This window comes from Myotis daubentonii, chromosome 2 (assembly GCF_963259705.1).
Source record: "Myotis daubentonii chromosome 2, mMyoDau2.1, whole genome shotgun sequence".
NCBI classification, from domain to species: domain Eukaryota; kingdom Metazoa; phylum Chordata; class Mammalia; order Chiroptera; family Vespertilionidae; genus Myotis; species Myotis daubentonii.
The window spans coordinates 178670163-178693760 of record NC_081841.1 but is presented as its reverse complement, the minus strand read 5'-3'; the positions used below and the strand labels follow the sequence as shown (position 1 = coordinate 178693760).

Sequence of the window (23598 nt, the reverse complement as noted above, 5' to 3'; positions counted from 1 at the left end):
TATCTAATCAATAAACACATTTACTCATTTCCCAGCAAAGAAAGTACAGCAATTTGTTCATGCCCATAGAATTGGTCTTACAACATACCCTTCACCCAGAAGCAGCATGCCCTTTTGAAAGAGGAATGGCAGCACTAGTTGGGAGAGAGAAACCTAAAAAAACTATGTAGAAGGCTACAGGTTACACTTTCAGTGACAGACCATCAGATGGTGCTATCTCCCCCATAGCCAGAATACAGGAATCAAGAAGCAGAAGTGGGGGTGGCTCCTTTTATTATTACTCCTAATAATCCACTTGTAAAATGTTTGCTTCCAGTCCTGGCAACATGAGCTCTGATGCTTTGGAGTTCTTATTCCCCAAAAGGTAAATGCTTCCACAAGAGAATATACAATGGTTCCAGTGATTGGAAAATTAGAATACCACCTTGCCATTTTGTACTCATTATGGCACTAAAACCAACAGGGGAAAAAAAAAAATTTAAATGTCGATTACTAAAGACCTTTCTTGCCGCTACACAGTGGTGGTTACCCAGAGGATTCTCTAGGGTCTTAAGTACTTCTAATACCAAAGGTTAAAGAAAACTACAGAAAACGGAACAACTAAGCACTATGATCTTTCAGGATAAAAGTTTTCCTAATGGTCACACCATCAAGTAAAGAAGCCAGAATAGCTGAGAGCAGAAGTATGGAACAGCAGTGAAAAAGAAAGCTATACATATCAACAACCTCATTACCAGACACAAAGACTACAGTAGTTTTGTATATTTTCTCTTTGCTTGTTGTACACGTATGTATTTGCAAATATAGTCAATCCTCACAATTCACAGATTCTGTACTTGTGAATGTGCCCAATAATAACATTAATTTGTAACCCCCCAAAATTTAATTATAACCCCAAAATTAATACTTGGGGCACCATGGCAGTCATTCACGGACATGTGCATGTGCAGAATGATGAAAAACTTGAGTTACTTGTAGTACAAATTCCCAAGTCAAGCAAGGCGATACATTGCCTTCTTTCAGTTCTGAGTTATAAATAACTGACCTTTCTATGGTATATTTAGGATAGTGGTTTTTCACATTTTTGTACTTTTTGTTCACTGTTTAAACGGCCCCCAAGTATAGTGCTGTCTAGTGTTTCTAAGTGAAAGAAGTTGTGATGTTCTCTTCCATAGAAAATATGTGCTAGAAAAGCTTCATTCAGACATGAATGATAATGCTGTTGGCCATGAATTCAATGTTGATAAATCAACGATATATATTAACTATTTTAAAACAAAAACACACATAAAACAAGGTTATGTTTTGATCTGTTGACAAAAATGTAGTGACCTGAGTCTTACAGAATACTATCCAGTGTAGTAATGACTTCACAGAACCTAACTACCACAATAACTATACAGAATCAACTGCATTGACCATATTTTCTCTAGTTTGCATTTTTACTTTATATACAATTGTTGAAATTAACTTTACAATTTAGTCTTTATGTAACTGAATGCTAAGTGGGATAGTAATAAAATAATAGTAATTTATATAGCCAGTAATGGACACAATGAGTTAGAACTGTGTCTTTTCAATTGGGGTACAGGTGGGAATTTCTTCACTTATAAGAATAGTTGTATCTTGCTAGGTAGGAAATACAGTTGTTTTAGTGTAGTGGAGTCGAAATGTGTGTAGAAGGGTGCATATGAAAACTCAGTAGCCAGAATATCTCTCTTTTACAATGAACAGGATGAAAGCTATGATGATAAAGGGACATTGTAGGGGGGAAAAAATCAGAGCGGTAACCACTTGGGAAAGTAGAAGAAAGGATAGACTGGGAAGGGGCAGAAGAGAACTTTCTGGGGGTTCAATAATGTTCTGATCTTGATAGAGGTTTGTGTTACACAGGTATATGTAGTTATCAAAATTCAGCAAATGCAACTTAAAATATGGACATTGCCCTAGCCAGTGTTGCTGAGAGGTTAGTGCATCAGCCCGGCACACCAAAGGGTCATGAGTTTGATTCCCAGTCAAGGGCACATACCTGGGTGGCCTCCCTGCAATCCAGGTATGTGCCCTTGACTGGGAATCAATGTGCCTCTCTTACACTGATGTTTCTCTTACTCTCTCTCTCTCTGTCCCTCTCTGAGTCTCTCCCCCTTCCTGCCTCCCTTCCACTCTCTCTAAAAATCAGTGGAAAAAAAGATCCTTGGGTGAGGATTAACTAAAAAAAAAAAAAGAACATTTTATTATGTATATAAATTTTACACCCAAAACAGCTGTTTATGATATGTATGTTAAAGTAATTAGGGACATGTGTACTGATGTCATTTGTAAATGTAGTTTTTTAGAAAGAATAATGGATGGATAGAGAAATACCTAGATGGATATGTGTTAAAGTCTATTATAGTAATTATGTTAATGGTAGAATCTAGGAAATGAATACAGGAGTATCTACACTAATAAAAGAGAAAAATGGTAATTGGCGTACGACGCTACCCTTTTCATTGGCTAATCAGGGCTATATGCAAATTAACTGCCAACTAAGATTGGCAGTTAACTGCCAACAAGATGGTGGTTAATTTGAATATGTAGGCACAATGCAGGGAGGCGAAAGGGAAAGCAGGAAGAAGCCCCCTGCCACTGACAGTGATCGGAAACCCAGGGGGGAGCTAAGAGCTGGGGGGCAGGGCAAAGGCGGCCCTGGGGCCGCCTTTGCCCTGCCCCCCAGCCATGATCGGAGAATCAGGCGCCTTTGCCGCCCTGGCCAGTGATAGCAGGAAGTAGGGGTGGAGCCAGCGATGGGAGCTGGGCACGGTCGAAGCTGGCAGTCCCGGGAGCTAGGGGTCCCTTGCCTGGGCCTAAAGTGAAGCCCATGATCGCGGGGCCGCTGCAGCTGCGGGTTCCCGCTGCCCGGGCCGGACGCCTCAGCCAGAGGCATCCTGCAGGGGCAGGGGCGGAGCCCGCGCGATCACGGCGCCCCCCCCCGCTGCCACTGCAGGTCCCCGCTGCCCGGGCCGGACGCCTAGGCCAGAGGCATTAGGCCTGGGCAGGGGCGGAGCCTGCAACCACGGGGAGCTGGGGTCCCCTGCCCAGGCCTGACACCTCTGCTGGAGGCCTCAGGCCTGGTCAAGGGGCCGATCCGGTGATTGGTGATCGGAGGGTGATGAGGGTCAACTCCTCTGGCCGAGGCATCAGGCCTGGGCGGGGGGCCAATCCTGCAATTGGAGGGTGATGGGGGTCAACGCCTGAGGGCTCCCAGCATGTGAGAGGGGGCAGGCTGGGCTGAGGGACACTCCCCCCCCCCCCACACACACACACCCAGTGCACGAATTTCGTGCACCGGGCCCCTAGTATACTATAAAATTCTTTCAGCTTGCAAAATGTTTAGTAATAAAATGTTGGGAAAATATACAATAAAATCAGTGTTATGATGGGGGAAACACACACAGGGTGCTATGAGGACACAAGTTAAGGTACCAAACATCTATAGCCAAAATTAAATACAATTTAAAATTCAATGTCTCAGTCACATCAGTCACAGTTTAAGTACTGCATAGCCAATGGCTAGTACATGGATCAGTGCAGGTGATTCAGAACATTTCCCATTATCACAGAAACTTCTCGGGCAGTGCTTCCAAGGTGGCAGGAGTTTTCCTGAGGTCTCACCTGAAACCTGAAGGAAAAATGGGAAGAATATCTCTATGTGAAAAGGCTGAAGAGGGAAATCAACATTCCAAATGCAAAGAACATCATATGTAAATGCCCAGTAGTCAAAAAATTGAGGTTTTCATAGAAATTAAAACCAAGTATTGCAATAGCTCTCCTCTCCATCATAATTTAATTATTCTGGAGTGGGTCATTTTAAGTGCTGGGTGATTACAGTAAATAGCCAATAGAGAAGGCAGAAACCAATAAAGTATCTGTTACAATAATCCAAATGACATTATGGTGACTTGACTGTGTAGTAGTGGTGGAAACAGAAAAATAGACTGTTTAAAGAAATGTCAGACACAGAAAGAAGACCACCTGGCTTGAATTGACTGGATATGGAGGTCAAGTGAAGAAAGAGCATGAGTCCAGGAGGATACTCAGGGCAACTATTTGAGCAGCTGCTTGCCATTCTAGTCATCAAAAGTAACTGAACTCTTATTTCATCTAATACAAGCAAAAAGCTGAATAAAATTCACTGTATCTTGCTATATGCCCTGCTAAACAAAGTAGCTCTTTTGGCTTTTAGTATTCCTAGTCTGAAGTTTCTGTGTAGTGTCTTATTACCTTGGCTACCTTTTGGACCTCCCTCCAAAGGAAAAGGGGGGCGGGGGGAGTGGGGGAAGGAGGGAAGGAAAGAGGAAACCTTAGCTTGATGGCCTCAAAAAGTTAGGGTTCTGCAGAGCCCTATTGGTTTTGGGCAACAATGTAAAGAGAGCTAGGATATTTAAGAATATGAGTAACATATGGAGAAATTAGTTGGGTGTTTTCAATGAGCTGGGAAAGCATTCTCTTTCTCATTTAAAAGGAGGATATAGGCTCCTACTCTGTGAAAATTCACTATACAATATAAATTTAGAAACTGATTATATTCATAGAGTGAAAGTCACCTGTAGTTCCACCCAACTCCATACCATATCCAGAAATATAACCTGCTTTTCATAATTAAGATTATAGAAATTAATGTGCTTCATTTAACAAATGTTACTAAATACATACTAATAGAGTGGGGCCTTGACTTACGAGTATCCTGACTAACAAGTTTTTTGAGATACCAGCTGTCTCTTGGCCGATTTTTTGCATTGAGTTGATAGAGTAATTTGAGTTAACGAGCTCCTTAATGAGCTCCTTAACGAGCTCGGTCTTGGAACGAATTAAACTCGTAAGTCAAGGCCCCACTGTATGTAAAACTGTGGCCATAGGAAGAGAGAATAGGTTAGTCTCTTCCAAAGAGGCAATGAAGAGAATTCCAAAGGCTTTAGCCATTTATGAGAACTCCCCAGCCTGCAGGGGTCTCTTAATTGACCCTGGAGAGAGAGATTCTGCTTTCTAGCATTACATTGGAGAAAAAAGGGGAACATCTGTAATCCTCTCAAAGTGTGTGTGTGTGGGGGGGGGGCAGTTAGGGGCGACCAGGCTGGCAGGGGAGGGGGAGGTGCAGTTGGGGGCAACCAGATCGGTGGGGAGGGGGGCAGTTGGGGGTAACCAGGCCAGCAGGGGGACAGTAAGGGGTGACCAGGCCAGCAGGGGGGCAGTTAGGAGATTTTAAAAATTAAAAAAAAAAAACATAAAAAGGACAGGATTGAACTGGTGGGCAAACCACATCCAAGAACCCTTACCAGGGAAAGCAGGCCATGGAGGTGGCTGCAGTTCTTTAAGTGCGCAAACTCTGATACAAGAAAAAGGAAGGGACCCTGGGTATGTCCCAGCTTCCAGCCTGGCAATCAACCTTCTGCCACAATCAGCAAAGACTGGCAGTGAGCAATCATATATAATAAAGAAGTAATATGCAAATTAAACCTCACACCATCGCAAGATGGCTGCCTACAACCAGGCCGGCAGGGGGGTTAGTGAGGAACAACCAAACGACTGAACAAGCAGGCTGCGTGGGGCAACCAGGCTGGCAGGGGGGGTAGTGAGGGATGACCAAACGACTGAACAGCAGGCTGCATGGGGCGACCAGGCTGGCAGAGGGGGGCAGTTGGGGGTGACCAGGCCAGCAGGGGGGGCAGTAAGGGGTGACCAGGCCGGCGGGGGGGGGGCAGTTGGGGGCGACCTGGCCAGAAGCGGGGGGCAATTAGGGGCGACCAGGCCAGCAGGGGGGACAGTTAGGGGTGATCAGGCCAGCACCCAGAGGCAGTGGGGGGCGATCAGGCCGGCAGGAGAGCGATTAGGAGCCAGCGAATCCAGGATTGTGAGAAGGATGTCCCGGATTGGAAAGGGTGCAGGCTGGGCTGAGGGGACCCCCACCCCTTGCACGAATTTCATGCACCAGGCCTCTAGTTCTGAAATATATAGATTAAATCAACCTTCAAAAACTAACACCAGCCCTAGTTGATATGGTTCATCAAAAGGTTGCAGGTTCAATTCTTAGGGCATATTGCCTGGGCTGTGGGCTCCATCCCCAGTAGGGGTTGTGCAGGAGGCAGCCAACCCCTCTCACATTGATGTTTCTCTCTCTACCCCTCTCCCTTCTTCTCTCTCTAGAAAATCAATTAAAGAAAACTAACACTAAATAAGGAAAATAAGGGGGGGGAATTAGTGGAGCAAATAGAAAAAAATTCTAAAAATGAATATAATTGACATTCTTACAGAGTTAAAAGGGTGCAACATTCATTAAAAGGAAAAAAAACAACAACACAGAACCAAGTATTTATGCACTGGCTGCTCTACCAATGGAGTAAAAGATAAACAAGATAATTTCTAAAAGCCATGATAAACTGCCAGAAGAAAAGGGGAAGAGTCCTTAAAATAGACAAAGGGGTTATATAACCCCTGAGAAGATAGTGTTTGTGTTAAAACATAGGGGAGTAGGGGGATTTTGAATGACAAGAAGCTTCCAGATGCCAAAACATTACTAGGCTCCCAAGGAGTACAAAACAAATGCAAAGGGCTTAAGTAGGACCAAGCTCCACTTCAACCAATCCAAAGTAGGCTTCAGCATGTGAAGAAGAATAAAGGATGTAGGCAAGACAGATCACAATGAGCCTTGAAGGCCACAGTAAGAAATTTCTATTTTATTTCTAAGTGCAAAGAGAAGTCATTAGAATGGAAGTCATTTAGCCAGGAACTGACTACCTGATTTACATTTTAAAAAGATCACTTTAGGCCTGGCCGGTGTGGCTCAGTGATTGAGTGTCAACCTATGAAGGAGGCTTCAACCAGGAGGTCCTGGTTTGACTCTGGGTCGGGGTGCATGTCCAGGGTGCAGGCTCAGTCCCCAGTAGGGGGTTTGCCAATCAGTTATTCTCTCTCATCACTGATGTTTCTGTCTCTCTCTCCTTCTCCCTTCCTCCCTCTCTGAAATCAATGGAGATTATATATATATATATATATATATATATATATATTTTTTTTTTTTTTTTTAAAAAGGTCACTTTAGGGGTAGTGTGGAAAAGATATTGGAGGCAGGCAAGAATGGAAAAAACTGTAGTGGTGTGAACTAAGATAAGGATAGCAAGTTGCATTATAGTATATATATATTCTGATTTCATTTATGCTTTTAAAAGAAGATACAATATGTATTTCTGTACTGTCCAACTTTTTCCATTAAGAATGTATTCATGCACTACTAATATAATAAAAATTTAACAAAGTAGACTGAGGAATGTGTTTTGTTAAATATGTTGCCGATTAAATAATCACTTGCAATTGAAAATTCTTAAAGAATATCCGTAAACAGTATCCTATATAATAAAAGGCTAATATGCAAATTGACCCAACTGTGGAACGAGGGGTCGTTATGACGCACACTGACCACCAGAGGCAGACGCTTAACGCAGTGTGCTCCCACAGGGATCTTCCCTCACCTTCCTCCAAATCTAGCCCCAACACTGCTGCCAATCCTTCCAAAATACACTCCTAATAAAAATTCTTCAGTATTTTCAAATCACTTGCTAGGTTTAAACTAAATCCCTTCAGATCTAAAGGCAAACAAGACCCTTCATAATCAGATCCCATGATGTAGGTTCAACCTGATAATCTCTCATTCCTCCACCTCTTACTTTATATTTCCATACCATAATGAACTGGTTGTAGTTCTGTGAACACACTATATGCTCATGCCACATCCCTCTGCACTTGGGAGTTTCATGAAAAGGTTCCCACTTGCCCACCAGGAAAATTTCTACTTCTCCATCAGGATCCTGCCCTCAAATGCTGACTCTTTTGTGAAACCTTCCCAAACTGCTTTAGTGAGATGGTGAGAAAAAGTCCCTTCTATGTTCCTACTATACTTTGCATCCCCACACTCACAAGTACATGACTTCACTTTGCAATACCACTGTCACAATATATTGATCTTTACAGTTTGCCTGCCTCTCACACTGCCCAGGCCCTCAACCCCTCAACTCTCAGACCAAAACCAAGTGTGAGAATCTATCTTTTCTTCGTTACATCACCTAGTTCCAGTATCTTGAACAAAGTAAACTCAATATTTATTGAATGAATGTAACTACTTTTCTTCTTAATTATATAATTCATCAGAATTACAGTCTAAGATATATAATAATTATAAAATCAAATAATAAAGACACTAATATATAAATTGTGGCTATTTTTGCAATGTCTCAACTCTATTTTGAGCCATGGATAATATTTATTCCTCTGCCACATCCTGGGAGACAGTGACAATGACAGGTGTCTCCTATTTTCTGAGAGATAAAGCTACCAAATAGCATGCCATTTTCTAATCAGCATTAAATAATAGGCTTCTCCTTAGACAAGCATAACCATAGGTCAGCAAAATATACAGAAAGGGTTGGAAAAAGTGATGGAGTAGCTAGGTCTTTCACTGAAGTTAGTTATTAGAATCTGTCATATTTTGAAGAGCAAAAAATAAAGAATTTTAAATTAAGGGGTTAAAAGTATGATGTGGTAAGAGTCACAATCAATACTATGAGAACAGGCTGAAAAAGGCAAGAACTGGTGGTCAGAAATACTAAGTTTCAAGCTGAAGCCAGGTGACAGGTGAGAGCAAGCCCAGGGATGCTTATTCAGGTTGGAGCACTCAGAATATGAGGAATGTTAAGATCATTCTAGAAAGAAACATGGGCAAAAATGACAAAGTACTATGTATAAAAGGTCAAGCAAGATGGCAAGATAGCAGAAACACAGAAAACAGTAGAATCTGGCCACAGAAAGAGCAGGAAGTTCATTATCTTAGCAATTCCACAGATAAGTGAGGACCAATGACCAGTTTAAAAAAAAATACACGGATCTGGAAACCTTAAGCACCTCTTTCCAATCACCCAGATCTAAAAAGTGGTTTAGTCTACAAAGCCAAAGTAAAAGAAAGAAAAGGCTGGGTAGTTATGTGCATCTGAACAATGATATCTGAACAATGCATTAAAATCTTCCTATGTAAACTAGGAAAATAAAATGTATTGTAATCAGGTTTAATCAACTTCAATAGATATTACCTGTCTTTGCTTTAATGAACTGTGAAGGCATAAATATTGTAATGAGATACCTTACTCTAGGAATTTCAACTTGGACAATAAGTTTAGAAGAGTCCATGCTAAAACAGCTCAAATAGTCAACTTTATTCATCCAATTAAAAATTATTTATTGCCACCCTGGCCAGTGTGGCTGTTGGTTGGAGCATCATCCTGTGCATCAAAAGGTCTCAGGTTCAATTTCAGGTCAGGGCACATGCCCAAGTTGCAGATTCAATCCCTAGTTGGGGTGCTGATGGGAGACAACCAGTGGAGTTTCTCTCTCATATCAATGTTTCTCTCCCTCCTTCTCCTCCTCCCCCCCTCTCTAAAATCAATAAAAACATATTTTTAATAAATAAATTGGATTTTTCCAGGGGAAAAGAGATACTTTATCCATTTTGATGTAAGAAAAGTAAAGGGGATAAATGGTGACAGGAAAATAAAAGAAAAAAAGAAAAGTAGCAGAGTAGGAACAGATACAGGTAGGCTAGTGAATTTAGTCATAGGAAGAAAACTGCCCTGTGATATCTTTCATTTTCTCAATAAAGGCAAGATCTAAAAGAATGGGGTAAAGGAAGAAAGGAAAGGGTGGTTTAAATTGGAGATTTAAGGAAAGAGGAAAAGGTTTGAAATACTGGTATTCAAAACAGACATAATGAGAATTGTACGTATGTCGGCAGTATTAAGTGTGCATTTGAAATTGAGATTATATGCTTGAAATGAGACCAGTAGGCAAGTTATCTCCATTTTCCTCCCCCCATGTTCAGCTCTGAGGTACAACAAAGTTGGTGGCCAAGTTGGATTTAATCAGTTTCAAATTCTGCCAAGTGAATAAAACAAAACATACAGAGGGGCAAGGAAATTAAAGGGTGCTTGCAATGGAGTAACTACAAGACAGAACCACTAAATCTATACTGAGAAAGTAAGCAAGGCATGGATGCTTCACAAAGCATGTCTTATACCCCCAAGTGGTCTGTAAACTCAACAACAAAAACTGTGAGTTCTGCCCTAACCGGTTTGGCTTAGTGGATAGAGCGTTGGCCTGCGGGCTGAAGGGTCCCAGGTTCGATTCTGGTCAAGGGGCATGTACCTGGGTTGCGGGCACATCCCAAATAGGAGGTGTGCAGGAGGCAGCTAATCGATGTTTCTCTCTCATCGATGTTTCTAACTCTCCATCCCTCTCCCTTATTCTCTGTAAAAAATCAATAAAATATATTTAAAAAAACAAAAACAAAACTATGAGTTCTATACTATGTATACCTCACCAAAGAGCACTACAGTTTAAGCCTATGCTAATTAAATGAGTATTCCCCATATTCAAATTTCCAAATGACAGAAACTCATCAGACTTTTTTTTTTATAATTATATCACATGACATTTATTTTATTTTTTTAATATATTTTATTGATTTTGTACAGAGAGAAAGGGAGAGAGATAGAGAGTTAGAAACATCGATGAGAGAGAAACATCGATCAGCTGCCTCCTGCACATCTCCTACTGGGGATGTGCCCGCAACCCAGGTACATGCCCTTGACCGGATTCGAACCTGGGACCTTCCAGTCCGCAGGCCGATGCTCCATCCACTGAGCCAAACCCGTTTTGGCTCATCAGACTTTTTTTTAAGCAGCTTTCTAAAGATCTCAAAATAAAAATAAATCTGTAGTTGAAATGTGTTAGTTCTAAAGAGCAGATGACTGGATTCCCATGATAGTTCCATATAAACAAAGATTAATTGCTGGACATTAATCAAAGGAAAACTATAGCAACAGAAAGTAAACTTAGCCACAATTAATTCACTTCATATGGGGAAATAAAGCCTAATTACTTCAAGGCATCCTATCTTAGAACAACTCACCCTGACCTACAGAATTAAAATTACATCATTTATAGGCACTAACTCAGCAATGCTAACCTGTCAAATGAATTGGAACTTTGGCACTACTGCTAACTACAGCCTATCTCATTAAAAGAATTTAAATTAATTCTAGAAGTTACCTGGCCATCTGCTAGAATACTTAGTTTATATAAATTATTGAAAGTCATTCATTTCCCCTATTACATTTATTCTTCCCATATTAAATAATGTCAAGAAAACCCTAGAGAAGACAAAACATACTTTTAGTAGGTATGTTTATATAAAAATCACCATCTTTTATACTTATTCATTTTAAACTATTCTTTTCCCTATGGCCAAATACATGGTTTAGTTAGGTGAGTTGTGGGAGGGCAGGAGCACCTGATCTAGGTTTCTCTTACACATGGATGTTTCTCTTTCTCTCCCTTCCTCTAAAATCAATAAAACATATCCTCAGATGAAGCTTAAAAAAAAAAAAAAAAAAAAAAGAAAGAGGAAAGGACAGGGGAAAGAAAAAGGAAAAAGAAAGGGAAGGAAATGAAAAGAAAACTGGGTCTAGATACTGGGTCCAGGTAGCATGTTTAGGAAGAAAAAGAGATAAAAGAAGATTTGATTCCCAGGCTGTGTTCCTACTGAAGGCACCAAACAGAACAAAACATTAGCAAAGAATTAAAATAGCTTCCTTATCTGTAACATGAGAATACTAAAGTATATTCTACTAAAGTTTTCTCTCTGCCACAAAAATTCTATTCCTAATCTAGTTTTTTAGACTACCCTCTTTCAAAGGTCTTTTTGAAATGGTATGCTAAAACTTTCAATTCATAAAAATATTACATATTTTCTTTCTCTGAGTCATGTCAACTCATGGAACATTCAAACCTGTAGAAAACTTTTGTGAGTTTATTTGACAACTCAATTGTCGACAATTGCCAGGAAGCAAAATCTTAACAGATTGAGAAGATGCTCCAGAGAATGGTAGTTATGAACCTTATTTTATACATTACAATCAAAAGAGAAGAAGACCTAAATGGATTATATGAAATTCATTGGTGACAGATTATGGATTGGATAGAAAGTAAAATGACAGCCCTGCCGGTGTTGCTCAGTGAGTAAGCATGGACCCCATGAACCAAGAGGTCATGGTTCGATTCCTGGTCAGGGCACATGCCTGGGTTGTGGACTGGTAGGGGATGTGCAGGAGGCAGCTGATCAATGATTCTTTCATCACTGATGTTTCTCTCTCTCTCTCTCTCTCTCTCTCTCTCTCTCTCTCGCTCTCGCTCTCGCTCTCTCTCTCTTCCTCTCTGAAATCAATAAAAATATTTTTTTTAAAAAAAGAAAGCAAAATGATAGACACTTCTTTTACACAGGTGAATACATGTTAGTTAATAGTCAACAATTAACATTACAATAGCAATGAGAAGAGTCTGTGGTCTTCCCAGAGCTATGCCTCTGAAGGGTCTGGAAAAAGAAAATTACTTTGACATTCTACATGTTATTGTATATGCAAAAAATAAAATAAATAAATAATAGACAGGCTCAATTAAGGTACAGATGGACTTTTGTTAGGGAAAAATACTGCCTTAGAACATGACAACCTGCAATAATCTGCTTTTAGTTAAAAAGTTTTAATTTCAGATCCTTTGTGGTTACTTTAGGTCTCTTGCGTTTGTAAGGCTGCCACACAGGCCTTACCTGAGCTTGTCAGGTTTAGTATGTGGCCCTTTTCATCCACAGTTACAATGAACGGGGGGTGGGGGGAGTTCAATGTTTTTAAATCAGAAAAAACTAGGCCAACTAACCTACTTATTTATTGGTGACACTCTCCATCCTACTAGTATGCAACTCTGTTTCACATTCACTCTTCTCAAACCCATTCTCCTTTATTTCTTTTTTCTCCAAAGCCTCAGGCATACTAGTGGAATCATGCAGCTCTGCATGCCTCCAGGAATTTGATGTTACTGAACCCAGCCTACCTTCAATGAACTTAAGATCTTTTTCCTTTCTTTCCTACTACCTGTACCAGACAAAGATCTTATGTGGGAAAACAGGAGCCAACAGTCTGCTAACCCAAGGCAGAGATTCTTTTTGAGGCCCATTACCAAACTGAGTGTCTAGTACACAGAAGACACCTAATTTAACTGTTCTATGTAATTTATTATACCCACGAGTCTTATCAGTGATTTCTTTTTAGAAATGCATAATGTCAGCTCCCACCCAGACCTACTGAATCAGAAACTCTTAGAGAGGGAACCTGAACTCTGTTTTTAAAAGCCCTCCAGGGTGAGATCCTGATGCACACTCAAAGTTGAGAACTGGCCCCAAACGGTTTGGCTCAGAGGGATAGAGCATAAGCCCTCGGACTGAAGTGTCCCGGGTTCAATTCTGCTTAAGGGCATGTACCTTGCTTAGTTGCAGGCTTGATCCCAGGTCGAGGTGCCAATCAATGTGTCTCTCTCAAATCAATATTTCTCTGTCTCTGTCTCTCTCCCTCCCTTCCACTCTCTCTAAAAATCAATAGAAAAATATCCTAGGGTGAGATTTAACAACGGGAAACCATACAAATACTAGAAGAATCCAAGGGCAACAAAATCTCAGACATATGCCGAAGCAATTTCTTCACCGATACAGCTCCTAGGGCATTGGAAACCAAAGAGAAAATAAACAAATGGGACTACATCAAAATAAAAAGCTTCTGCACAGCAAAAGAAACCATCAACAAAACAACAAGAAAACCCACTGCGTGGGAAAACATATTTGCCAATGTCATAACTGATAAGGGCCTAATCTCCAAAATTTATAGGGAACTCATACAACTTAACAAAAAGAAGATAAACAATCCAATCAAAAAATGGGCAAAGGATCTAAATAGACACCTTTCAAAAGAGGACATTCAGAAAGCCAAGAGACATATCAAAACATGCTCAAAGCCACTAATCATCCGAGAGATGCAAATCAAAACAACAATGAGGTACCATCTCACACCTGTCAGACTGGCTATCATCAACAAATCAACAAACGACAAGTGCTGGAGAGGATGTGGAGAAGAAGGAACACTTGTGCACTGCTGGTGGGAATGCAGACTGGTGCAGCCACTATGGAAGACAGTATGGAGTTTCCTCAAAAAACTACAAATGGAACTCCCATTTGACCCTGTGATCCCACTTCTAGGAATATATCCCAGGAAACCAGAAACACCAATCAGAAAGGATATAAGCACCCCTATGTTCACAGCAGCACAATTCACCATAGCTAAGATCTGGAAACAGCCTAAGTGCCCATCTGTAGATGAATGGATTAGAAAACTGTGGTATATCTACACGATGGAATACTATGCTGCTATAAAAAAGAAGGAACTCTTACCATTTGCAACAGCATGGATGGAACTGGAGAGCATTATGCTAAGTGAAATAAGCCAGTCAATGAAGGAAAAATACCACATGATGTCACTCATTTCTGGATAATAAAGACCATTATAAACTTATGAACAAAAATAGATACAGAGGCAGAGCTGCCTCGAACAGACTGTCAAACTACAGCAGGAAGGCCGGGGAGGGTGGGAGGGCAGGAGGTAGGGGGGTAAGAGATCAACCAAAGGACTTGTATGCATGCATATAAGCATAACCAATGGACATAAGACACTGGGGGGTAGGGGAGGCCAGGGGATTGTCAAGGGCGGGGGGGGGGGAAAGGAGACATATGTAATAAATACTCTTTGTAATACTTTAAGCAATAAAAAAATAATAAATAAATAAATTATGAAAACAGATCTTAAAAAAAAAAAAAGAGTTGAGAACTGCTGTAATAAACATGCCAGGAAATCACCTTCTTGTTCACTACTACTGATAGCAAACAAGCAAAAAAAAATTGATTTTTCTCAGCTGCCACCACTTACAAATGATTGGGCCCACGTGATGCTATCAACCATTTAACTTGTCTCCAGCCTGTACACAGTGTACAGAGATAAACTTTAGAGTTCAATTTAAAGATCTTAGAGTTAATTTAAATATGTGACCTAATACATATCCTTTGAACTCAGAGACTCAGTTCTCTCGTCAGTAAAGTAAGAACAGTATCACATACCTCCATGAATAAGAGATCGCTTACAGAAAGGTGCCTGGCACTCAGCAGACCTTCAATAAATGTAAGATCTTTTTCCTTTCTGCCCTACCGCCTGTACCAAGTCCCTGCTACTTTACATAGGTAATGCTCCTAAAGAAGATAGCACTCTGGCACTCCTTGGAGAAATGGCACCAAGGTCTCCCTATACAGAAAAATTCTCCAATGAGGTTTTTTCTTATGAAAAGTACCACAGGATGTAAATGAAGTGAAAGAATCCTACAGAATCATATACAGAACAGCAATTCTAAAAAAGTAATCCAAGAGCTAGTGGGAAAAGCAAATGATACAAAAGCGTGCATCTTTTGCAACTTAAAATGATTGACATTAAAGAAAACACTTTTCTTAGGTGGCCGAAATAAATCAATGGTAACTGGACATAAATGCTACATTTGGGGAGGAGGGGGTTAGCATTAGAACATTCAAGAGATTTGGAATACATGACCCATATTAATGTGGTTCGGGCATTCAAATTCGAATTCCCTAGATTTTCTGGGGCAGCATCACTGTCAAATTATCTCAATCTTGTCCCCATACATGTTCTGATTTTTGGTTCAAAAAAATAGTCACTAGGGGCACCAAAACAATAACAACCACCCCAAAATGCAAATAAAAATAAATCGCTGCCATACATGAGACTTAAAAACTAGAAAGCATTACTTTTTTATTTTTTAAGTTTAGAATTTTGACGGGATTTTACCAGAAACAAGTCCTGGTTTCAGCTCCTCACTCCCTCTGTCTAATCTAAAGTCTCACATTAAAATGTTTAACTCCATACCTACGAGCCTTTAGGTGAAAATAGATCGGTGCATTGGATACGTGATTGTACTCGATTATTCCGCGCAGGATCCAAAGCCAGGGCTGTCATTCTTCCGCCTCCCGCTGGTATCTGAGACGGGGCGGACAGCCCTGTTTTTGACATTCTGTTCCAGCAGCCAACACCCCCAGCTGTAGGACTTGCGTGAACTTTAAACGTTCATACCGTTTTAAGGGGACCCACTCCCCCAGTAAACTCGGGAAAGGAAGGCCAGCCCTAAGTTGAAGGACACCACGCTAGGAGTTGTACAACCACCAACTCGGCGCCTGGCTCTCCGAGCGCCCGAACTGCAGCACCGGCTCCGCCGCGCAGCCGCCTGCTACTCCAGACAGAACAAACACCGCGGAGGTTCCCACTTCACCCGTCACACGGCCCCTTCACCTCCCTCCGCGGGACGCACTCCTCCCGCCGCCCCGGGCTCCAAAGCGAAAGCAGGCTCCCCTCCGGCCGCCTTCCCCGCCTTCCCCGCCTCCCCCAGCACCGCGGACCCACAGTGTCGCCAGCCGCCGGGCGAGGGTCCCCGCGAGGGCTGCTCGCGTTCCCGCGCCCCAGCGCCCCGCGACGCTCCCGAGGTCGCTCCCCGGGCCCCGCTCTCCCCGCCGCCTCGGACCCCTTCGGCCCGGCTCCACTCCAAACCCCCAGCTCCCGCCCCGCGCCTGCCGGCCCCGGCACCTCTTCCCCAAACGAACCCGGAACCAGGCGCCGGCCCCCACCCAGGGGCGGGCTCCGGGCCTGGCCGAGCCGCGCAGCCCCGGCTGCGCCGCCCGGAGACTCGCGCCCGGGCCATGGCGAGGAAGTGCCGGGGGGACTGACCCCAGAGCCCGCTCCTCCCGCCGGGGCAGGGCAGGGCAGGACTTACCTTCGTACTGCAGGTCCACCAGGACGAGCAGGAAGGGGAACACCGAGCCCAGGCGGCTAGTCACGGAGCCGGGGGCCACCATGTCCGAGGGCGCGGCGGGGAAAAGAGACCAGAGTGCGGGGCCCACCCGTCCCCGCTGGCGCTCCGCAGCAGCTGCGCCCGCCCGCCGACGGCTCTCAGGCCTAGGCGACAGCTGGAGCCCACCCGAGGAAGACAGCGGTGGGCGGGGCCCGGGCTACGCTCCGCCCCCCCGCGCCGCCGCTGTCCAATCGCCTTCTGCCTATCCGCTCTTCTACTGGGCTCGCCCGGTCGTGGTTCGCGCTGATAGGCTACGGAGGCCATCGCCCCGCCCCATCTCTGATAGGGTAACGTGGAAGCACGAGAGGAGGCTGCGTCCGCCGGTTGCGGAGCTGTCAGAGCGCTCCGACCGGCCGCTGGGGGAAGGCGGCGGGAGTCTGACTGGCAGCCGCTGAGTCCGCATGCGCAGGGGCGAAAGGCTTTTGGATCGGGCCGGCGTGCTGCGTTAGCGAGGAGGAGGAGGATGTCAGCCAGGCCAGGCGACGTTCTTCCGTGGTGCTGTTTGGAGAGGAATGTGAAGCCCCCCCCCCCGGCTTCGAGATAAGAAGGCAAAACCTCCCAAGAAGGGAGCTTTAAAGCTCCTAGAATGGGCTGTTTACCACGATGAGTCAGAGTCCACTCCCTGCCCCTGAGCATCTCCGGACAAATAACAGACTGAACTGGAGAAGAAAAAAAAAGCTCCAGAGAAACGGTCAGGAGTAGCTGGATGAGCTGATGGAGGCCAAAGCATTCCAGGGAAAACCAGAAAGAAGTGCACATTACTGACCTAAGCCACCTATTGAGGATGGCTTGGAAGTTTGGGGACCTTCCCCCACACCCCGACTGTCCAGTGGGCCAGCGTGTCCAGAAAGAGAGCAGAATCCTGGAGGGGTCTGTGAAGAAGAAACCAGGGAGCTGCAGCAGCTGAGACAGCAAGGGGCTCTTGAGAGTGCGGCCAAGGTCAGCTCTAAGGGAAAAAACACCTGTTAAACGGGATCTTGCATCTTCTGCTCATCAGAGGAGACTCAACGGAAGAGATAAGATCTTGAACAAGATAAAGTCCAAGTTACTTAATTTGGCATTTTGTTTGTTCGCAGTCATTTACTCTGACGTCTCCAACACGCACGCTATACCCAGTGGTGTTTTACTTGAGGTAAAACAGTAATGCTTTTCTGTGTTAAGCATTGTTAAGTGAAAATGTATACAGTGGGGCCTTGACTTACGAGTGTCCCGACTAATGAGTTTTTCGAGATACGAGCTGTCTCTTCGCCGATTTTTTGCTTTGAGTTGCGAGCTAAAATTCAGGTTACGAGCCAGCTTCAGATACCCCACCGCTAGTTGGCGCAGCCAACGTCACAGTGAACACCACAACATTCAGCCCAGCATCATGTGTCTCACTCGTTCACTTTTTGATTTGACATATGAGTAATTTGAGTTACGAGCTCCGTCACAGAACGAATTAAACTCGTAAGTCAAGGCCCCACTGTACCTTTATCAATGAACTAGAGGCTGGGTGCGCGAGATTCATGCACTGTGGTGGCAGTGGTGCGGAGGGGAGGCGTTCCCGCAGCCCAGCCTGCACCCTCTCTCAGTCCTTACATGCTGCACTGAGCCCCCTGGATGAGCAGTGCTACCCCTGTGGGAATGCACTGACCCCCAGGGGGGCAGCTCCTGCGTTGAATGTCTGCTCCCTGGTGGTCAGTGCATGTCATAGCAGCTGGTCTTTCTGCAGTTGAGTCGATTTGCATATTAGGGTTTTATTATATAGGGTATGTATTTGCTACTTCTGTGCTACTTTACACTTTTAGAAGAACTTGAAGTAAAAGCAGAAAGGCTTCTATTCCAAAGGAAACTAGTGCAAAGGAAATGGTTTTGAGGAAAGAAACAAAACCCAAGTCTCTGTTTAGTTGTGGTGAAAAGTAGTATGTATATAATATAACTAGTGGCCCAGTGCATGAATTTGTGCACATTGAAAACAAATTAATTAGAAGAAATATTTTACCAGTAATATTGCTTGTTCGCCCTTTCTCTATACTAGAAGTGTCAAACAAATTCACGATCAACAATGACAGATGGAAACACACGCATGTGATTGGCACCAGCAAGAGCTTCATATGTATCGAGCATGCATGAGTCAACTTAGCATTTTATAGATATAGAATAAACTTTCTTAATTAGACCTGCTTTCTGATTTAGCTAAACTTTTTCCAGCCTCAGTGAAGCACGTCAACTTCTCTTTCAGGTAATTGTCAGCAACACAGCAGTAAATATCAACATGAAGCAGATTATTATTATTTTAGATCACGCAGGGAGAACAAACGGTAAAATATTTAACTGCAGCAGTGTTTGACTATATTCTGTGCAGTGAGAAAACCTGAAGTCATTTTCAAGGCCCACCATTTCTTCTTTACAGTCAGGTCAAATTTCTAAGCTTTCTAAGTCTTTGTTTTCCAGCTAATGAAAAGAAAATAGGATTCTACCAAGTCTCCCATCTACCTACTCCAGGACTTCTGTGAGGATCAAATGAGATGAGGCATGGGGAAACACTTCACAGACATTTGGTTACAGTGTAAAATGTTTCCACCTGGCTATAAAGCAAGTTGTGTTCCTGGGCTGAAGAAACAACAAGGAGACTAGTCCCTAGGGAGAGGAAGCCGGGTGTTGCTATGTGACGTCATTACCCAGACGGACACTTAGCATATTAGCTCTCTCTCTATATATATATACTAGGGGCCTGATGCACAAAATTCATGCAGGAGTAGGCCTTCCTTCCCCCGGCTGCCAGCACCGGCTTCCCTCTGGCACCTGGGACCCGGGCTTCCCTCCAGCACCCGGGGCCCGGCTTCCCTCCGGCCACTGACAGGCACCCGGGACCCGGGCTTCCCTCGCAGCCTGGCTTTGTCTGGAAGGATGGAAGGACATCTGGTCTAAGTAGCATATTGCACTTTTATTATTATAGACTACAGGCCCTGTGCACAAAATTCGTGCATGGGTATGGTCCCTAGGCCTGGCCAGCAATCAGGCCCAATTGGGGCCTTCCGGCTACCAGCCGGGGCCTTCCTTCATTCCACACCACCCCCTGGTGGTCAGCACACATCATAGCAAGCAATCGAACTTCCGGGGACACTTTGCATATTAGCCTTTTATATATATAGATAGATGTGAAGTGCATAGGATTCAGATCCAAGAAATGTAACCTCAAACCATGGCTATTATCTAACTTAGCTTCATCTGTAAAGTGGGTATGATCCTGATTACTTCAAAGATTTGTTTTGAGCCCAGTTGGCATGGCTCAGTTGTTGAGCACTGATCAATGAACCAGGAGGTCACCATTCGATTTCCAGCCAGGGCACATGCATGTGTTGTGGGCTCCACCCCTAGTAGGGGTTGTGCAAGAGGCAGCTGATCAATGATTCTGTCTCATCATTGATATTTCTATCTCTCTCTTCCTCTTCCCTCCTCTCTGAAATCAATAAAAATATTTTTTTTAAAAAAAGGTTTGTTTTGAGGTCTCATGAAGTGTAAAGGTTCTTGTAAATTATAAAGCATTAGACAAATGTTACTCATATTTCTGACAGAATAATGAAGAAATTCCTCTATGGAATTTCCTTGGACTATACATATACATACATTTGGTTTGCCCTTTTCCTTCTGACATCACAAGGTAGTGTTAGTGACAAAAATGGCAGATGATTTTAATGTCTACAAGTTAGTGAATACAACATCTAAATTATGTACTGTGGTCAAGACAGCCAACAAAATGCTGACTTTAGATCATGAATCATCACCAGAATACTGTCTGTGATTCTGGTCTTAAGAATAAAAGCAGAAATAGCCCTAGCTGGTTTGGCTCAGTGGATAGCCATGGACTGAAGGGTTCACGGTTTGATTCCCGTCAAGAGCATGTACTTCAGTTGCAGGCTGGATCCCAGGTCCTAGTTGAGGTGGGTGTGAGAGGCAACCAACCCATGTGTCTCTCACATCATTGTTTCTCTCTGTCTCTTCCCCATCCCTTCCCCTGTCTAAAAATCTGTAGGGAACAGCTCTAGAGTTAAGCCTCAGATTGACCTGTGGCAGAGCCACAAACAAGTCCCAGCTTAAAGGGCAGAGCCCTTTTAGCACAATTAAGCTTGACTTTATGGCCGCCCACTAGATCCTTCCTGGGTAATTAATGGGCTGTGGGAGGTGCAGCAAATGCTGCCAAAACAAATGAAACTCACATGAACATTGTAACTATGTTGACCACTACCTTGCTTTTCTCTGACTATAAAATAAAGCCTCAGCTTGCTGGCTGGATCCTTCTCTGTGGCCTCGTCCAAGCACAGGAGACCCACCGAGCCCCAGCTATATTCTCTTTGTCTGTCTTTTCTTTAGTCCTTTGCCACCTGCCCTCCCCCCCCACCCCACCCCCCACCCCCGACCCCCTCGCCCCAGGCTCAATGAACCCTTGGCTGTGCTGGCATGGCACAAAAATCAATGAAAAAATATCCCCTGGTGAGGATTAACAAAAACAATGAAGAAGAATAATAAAAGCAGAGCTAAAGAAGTTCTAAGAATGGCCCTAGCTGGTTTTCTTAATGGATAGAGTGATGGCCTGCAGACTGAAAGGTCCCAAGTTTGATTCTGATCAAGGGCACATGCCTGGGTTGCCAGCTTGATCCCCAGTAAGGGGCATGCAGCCAATCAATGATTCTCTCTCATCACTGATGTTTCTCTCTCCCTCTTCCTTCCTCTCCCTGAAATCAATTTTTAAAAAAAGAAAAGTTCTAAGAATGAAACTAGGCTATTGAAAGGGAGTTTTAAACTTATTATTTTTTTATTTTAAAATATATATTTTTATTATTGATAGTATTACAGATATTTCCCCCTAAACTTATTCTTTAAAAACCAGGAAGTCGCCAGAGGTTTTTATACAGAAATCTGTCATTATTGAATTTAAATTTAAAACAGATTGTAGAGCAAGCATGTCAAGCTCAAAGGCTAACATGGCCAAATAAACAAGGTTTAAGTTTACATAGGCCGCAAAAAAAAACAAAAGCTTCATGCCCTGACTGGTTTGGCTCAGTGGATAGAGCATCAGCCTGCAGACTGAAGGGTCCCAGGTTTGATTCCAGTCAAGGGCACATGCCTGGGTTATGGGCTCAATCCCCAGTAGGAGGCGTGCAGGAGGCAGCCAATCAATGATTCTCATCTGTTTCTATCTCTCTCCCTCTTCCTTCCTCTCTGAAATCAATAAAAATATTTAAAAAAACAAAAAAAACAACAAAAGCTTCAAATAAATGTAAGTTTATTTCATCAGAGACATGCTGAATACAAAGGGCTGAAATAAATAATTATTAACATAAAATAATAGAACATTTTAATAAAAATTAATATTTTTTCTTGAACATTAACTTACCAGACACTGAATAACTGCACAAATTAATAAGCGTAATGCAAATAAACCTATTTTTCTTGTTCTCCAAAAGCGGAATATTTCCTGTTGCGCACATCAAACAAGTCAGTCCAAGACTAATGACATGGCAATTTGCTGCTAGTATTAGTGGAGAGAAATGGTGCCTGTGCATAAGGTGCATAAGGGAAATGAATGCAATACGATTATAGTAATCAGTCATTAGCGACCGTTGTAGTTCGTTATTAATAACTAGAGGCCTGGTGCACGGATTCATGCACCAGTGGGGTCCCTCAGCCTGGCCTGTGCTCTCTCATAATCCGGGACCACTCGGGGGATGTAGTAGTGCACGAAGCAGCAGGCGGCCAGGGAGGAGCCCGAGCCCAGGATGGGCATCACGCCGCTCCCTGCCGGGGTCCAGCCCCAGCGGGTCCAGGGGTCCCCAAAGGTGTGGACGGAGTCGGCGAAGAAGGAATGACACGGAGACAGCGTTCAGTTGATCAGCAGCCTAGCCAGGATCTCTAGCCAGGATCTCCAGCCAAGTTCTGGTCTGGATCTCCAGAGAGGTTCTGCTTCAGATCTCCAGCCAGGTTCAGTCACCAGGTTCTAGTCAGGTTCTCTTGCCATGTTCTATAGTCAGGTTCAGTCCAGGATCTATTGCCATGTTCTCTCTAGCGAAGTTCTTCTGTCTCCAGGCTCCATGTAGGTTCTGTCTTCTGAATTCTGTCTCTCTTGGTCCTGTCTTCCAAGCCCTGTGTCCTAAGTTCTGTGTTCTGAGTTCTGTCTCTTTCTGTCTTGTTACATCTGTATTTATACCAGTTGATTCAATCCTATCAATCTCTATTCCAAAGGTTAGGGCGTTTCTTATCTCCATTCCAGGGAGTAAAGATTATGTAGCTTAAGCATGATTGTTCGTAGTTAAAGTGATTAATTACCCGCCTGGCACTTAGTTGAGGGGTTTTATTCCCTCCCTAACTTCAGGGGAAAATCCCTACCTGGGGATTCAACCTTTCTTGGAGAGGTGACCTTGGTTAAAACACAGTGCCAAGAAGGTGAGCAAAAATATTAAGAACCGTATGCCATATATGCCAGGTCCCTTGAAACAGCAAGGATGGACCGGCTCCCGGCAGCTCCCACTCATCCCGGCCCCACTGCACCTGCCACAGCCCCTCGGTAGTACTGCCGCAGGGCGGGAGAGGCTCGTGTCACTGCAGCTCCCTCTGTGGAAGCCACTGACCACCAGAGGGCAACTCCTGTGTTGAATGTCTGCCCCCTGGTGGTCAGTGCGCGTCATAGCGACCAGTTGACCAATTGTTCAGTCGTTCGGTTGCTTAGGCTTTTATATACATAGATTATGTATAATA

At 43.5% G+C, this 23598-nt stretch overlaps 1 protein-coding gene and 1 long non-coding RNA gene across 2 annotated transcripts in view; one reads left to right on the top strand and one right to left on the bottom strand.

Annotated features, from left to right (window-relative positions):
• DNAJC3 (DnaJ heat shock protein family (Hsp40) member C3) overlaps positions 1-17002 on the bottom strand; it is a 77278-nt gene extending 60276 nt beyond the window's left edge. The window contains exon 1 of the mRNA XM_059684975.1: positions 16786-17002. Coding sequence (XP_059540958.1) covers positions 16786-16867 — 82 coding nt within the window. The 5' untranslated portion in view covers positions 16868-17002. The remainder of the gene's footprint in view (positions 1-16785) is intronic.
• A 102-nt stretch (positions 17003-17104) lies between these two features.
• Positions 17105-20338, top strand: LOC132228492 (uncharacterized). The gene is made up of 2 exons (XR_009451357.1): positions 17105-17995; positions 19297-20338. It is a non-coding gene; the product is annotated as an uncharacterized LOC132228492 (long non-coding RNA).
• Positions 20339-23598: the final 3260 nt, after the last annotated feature.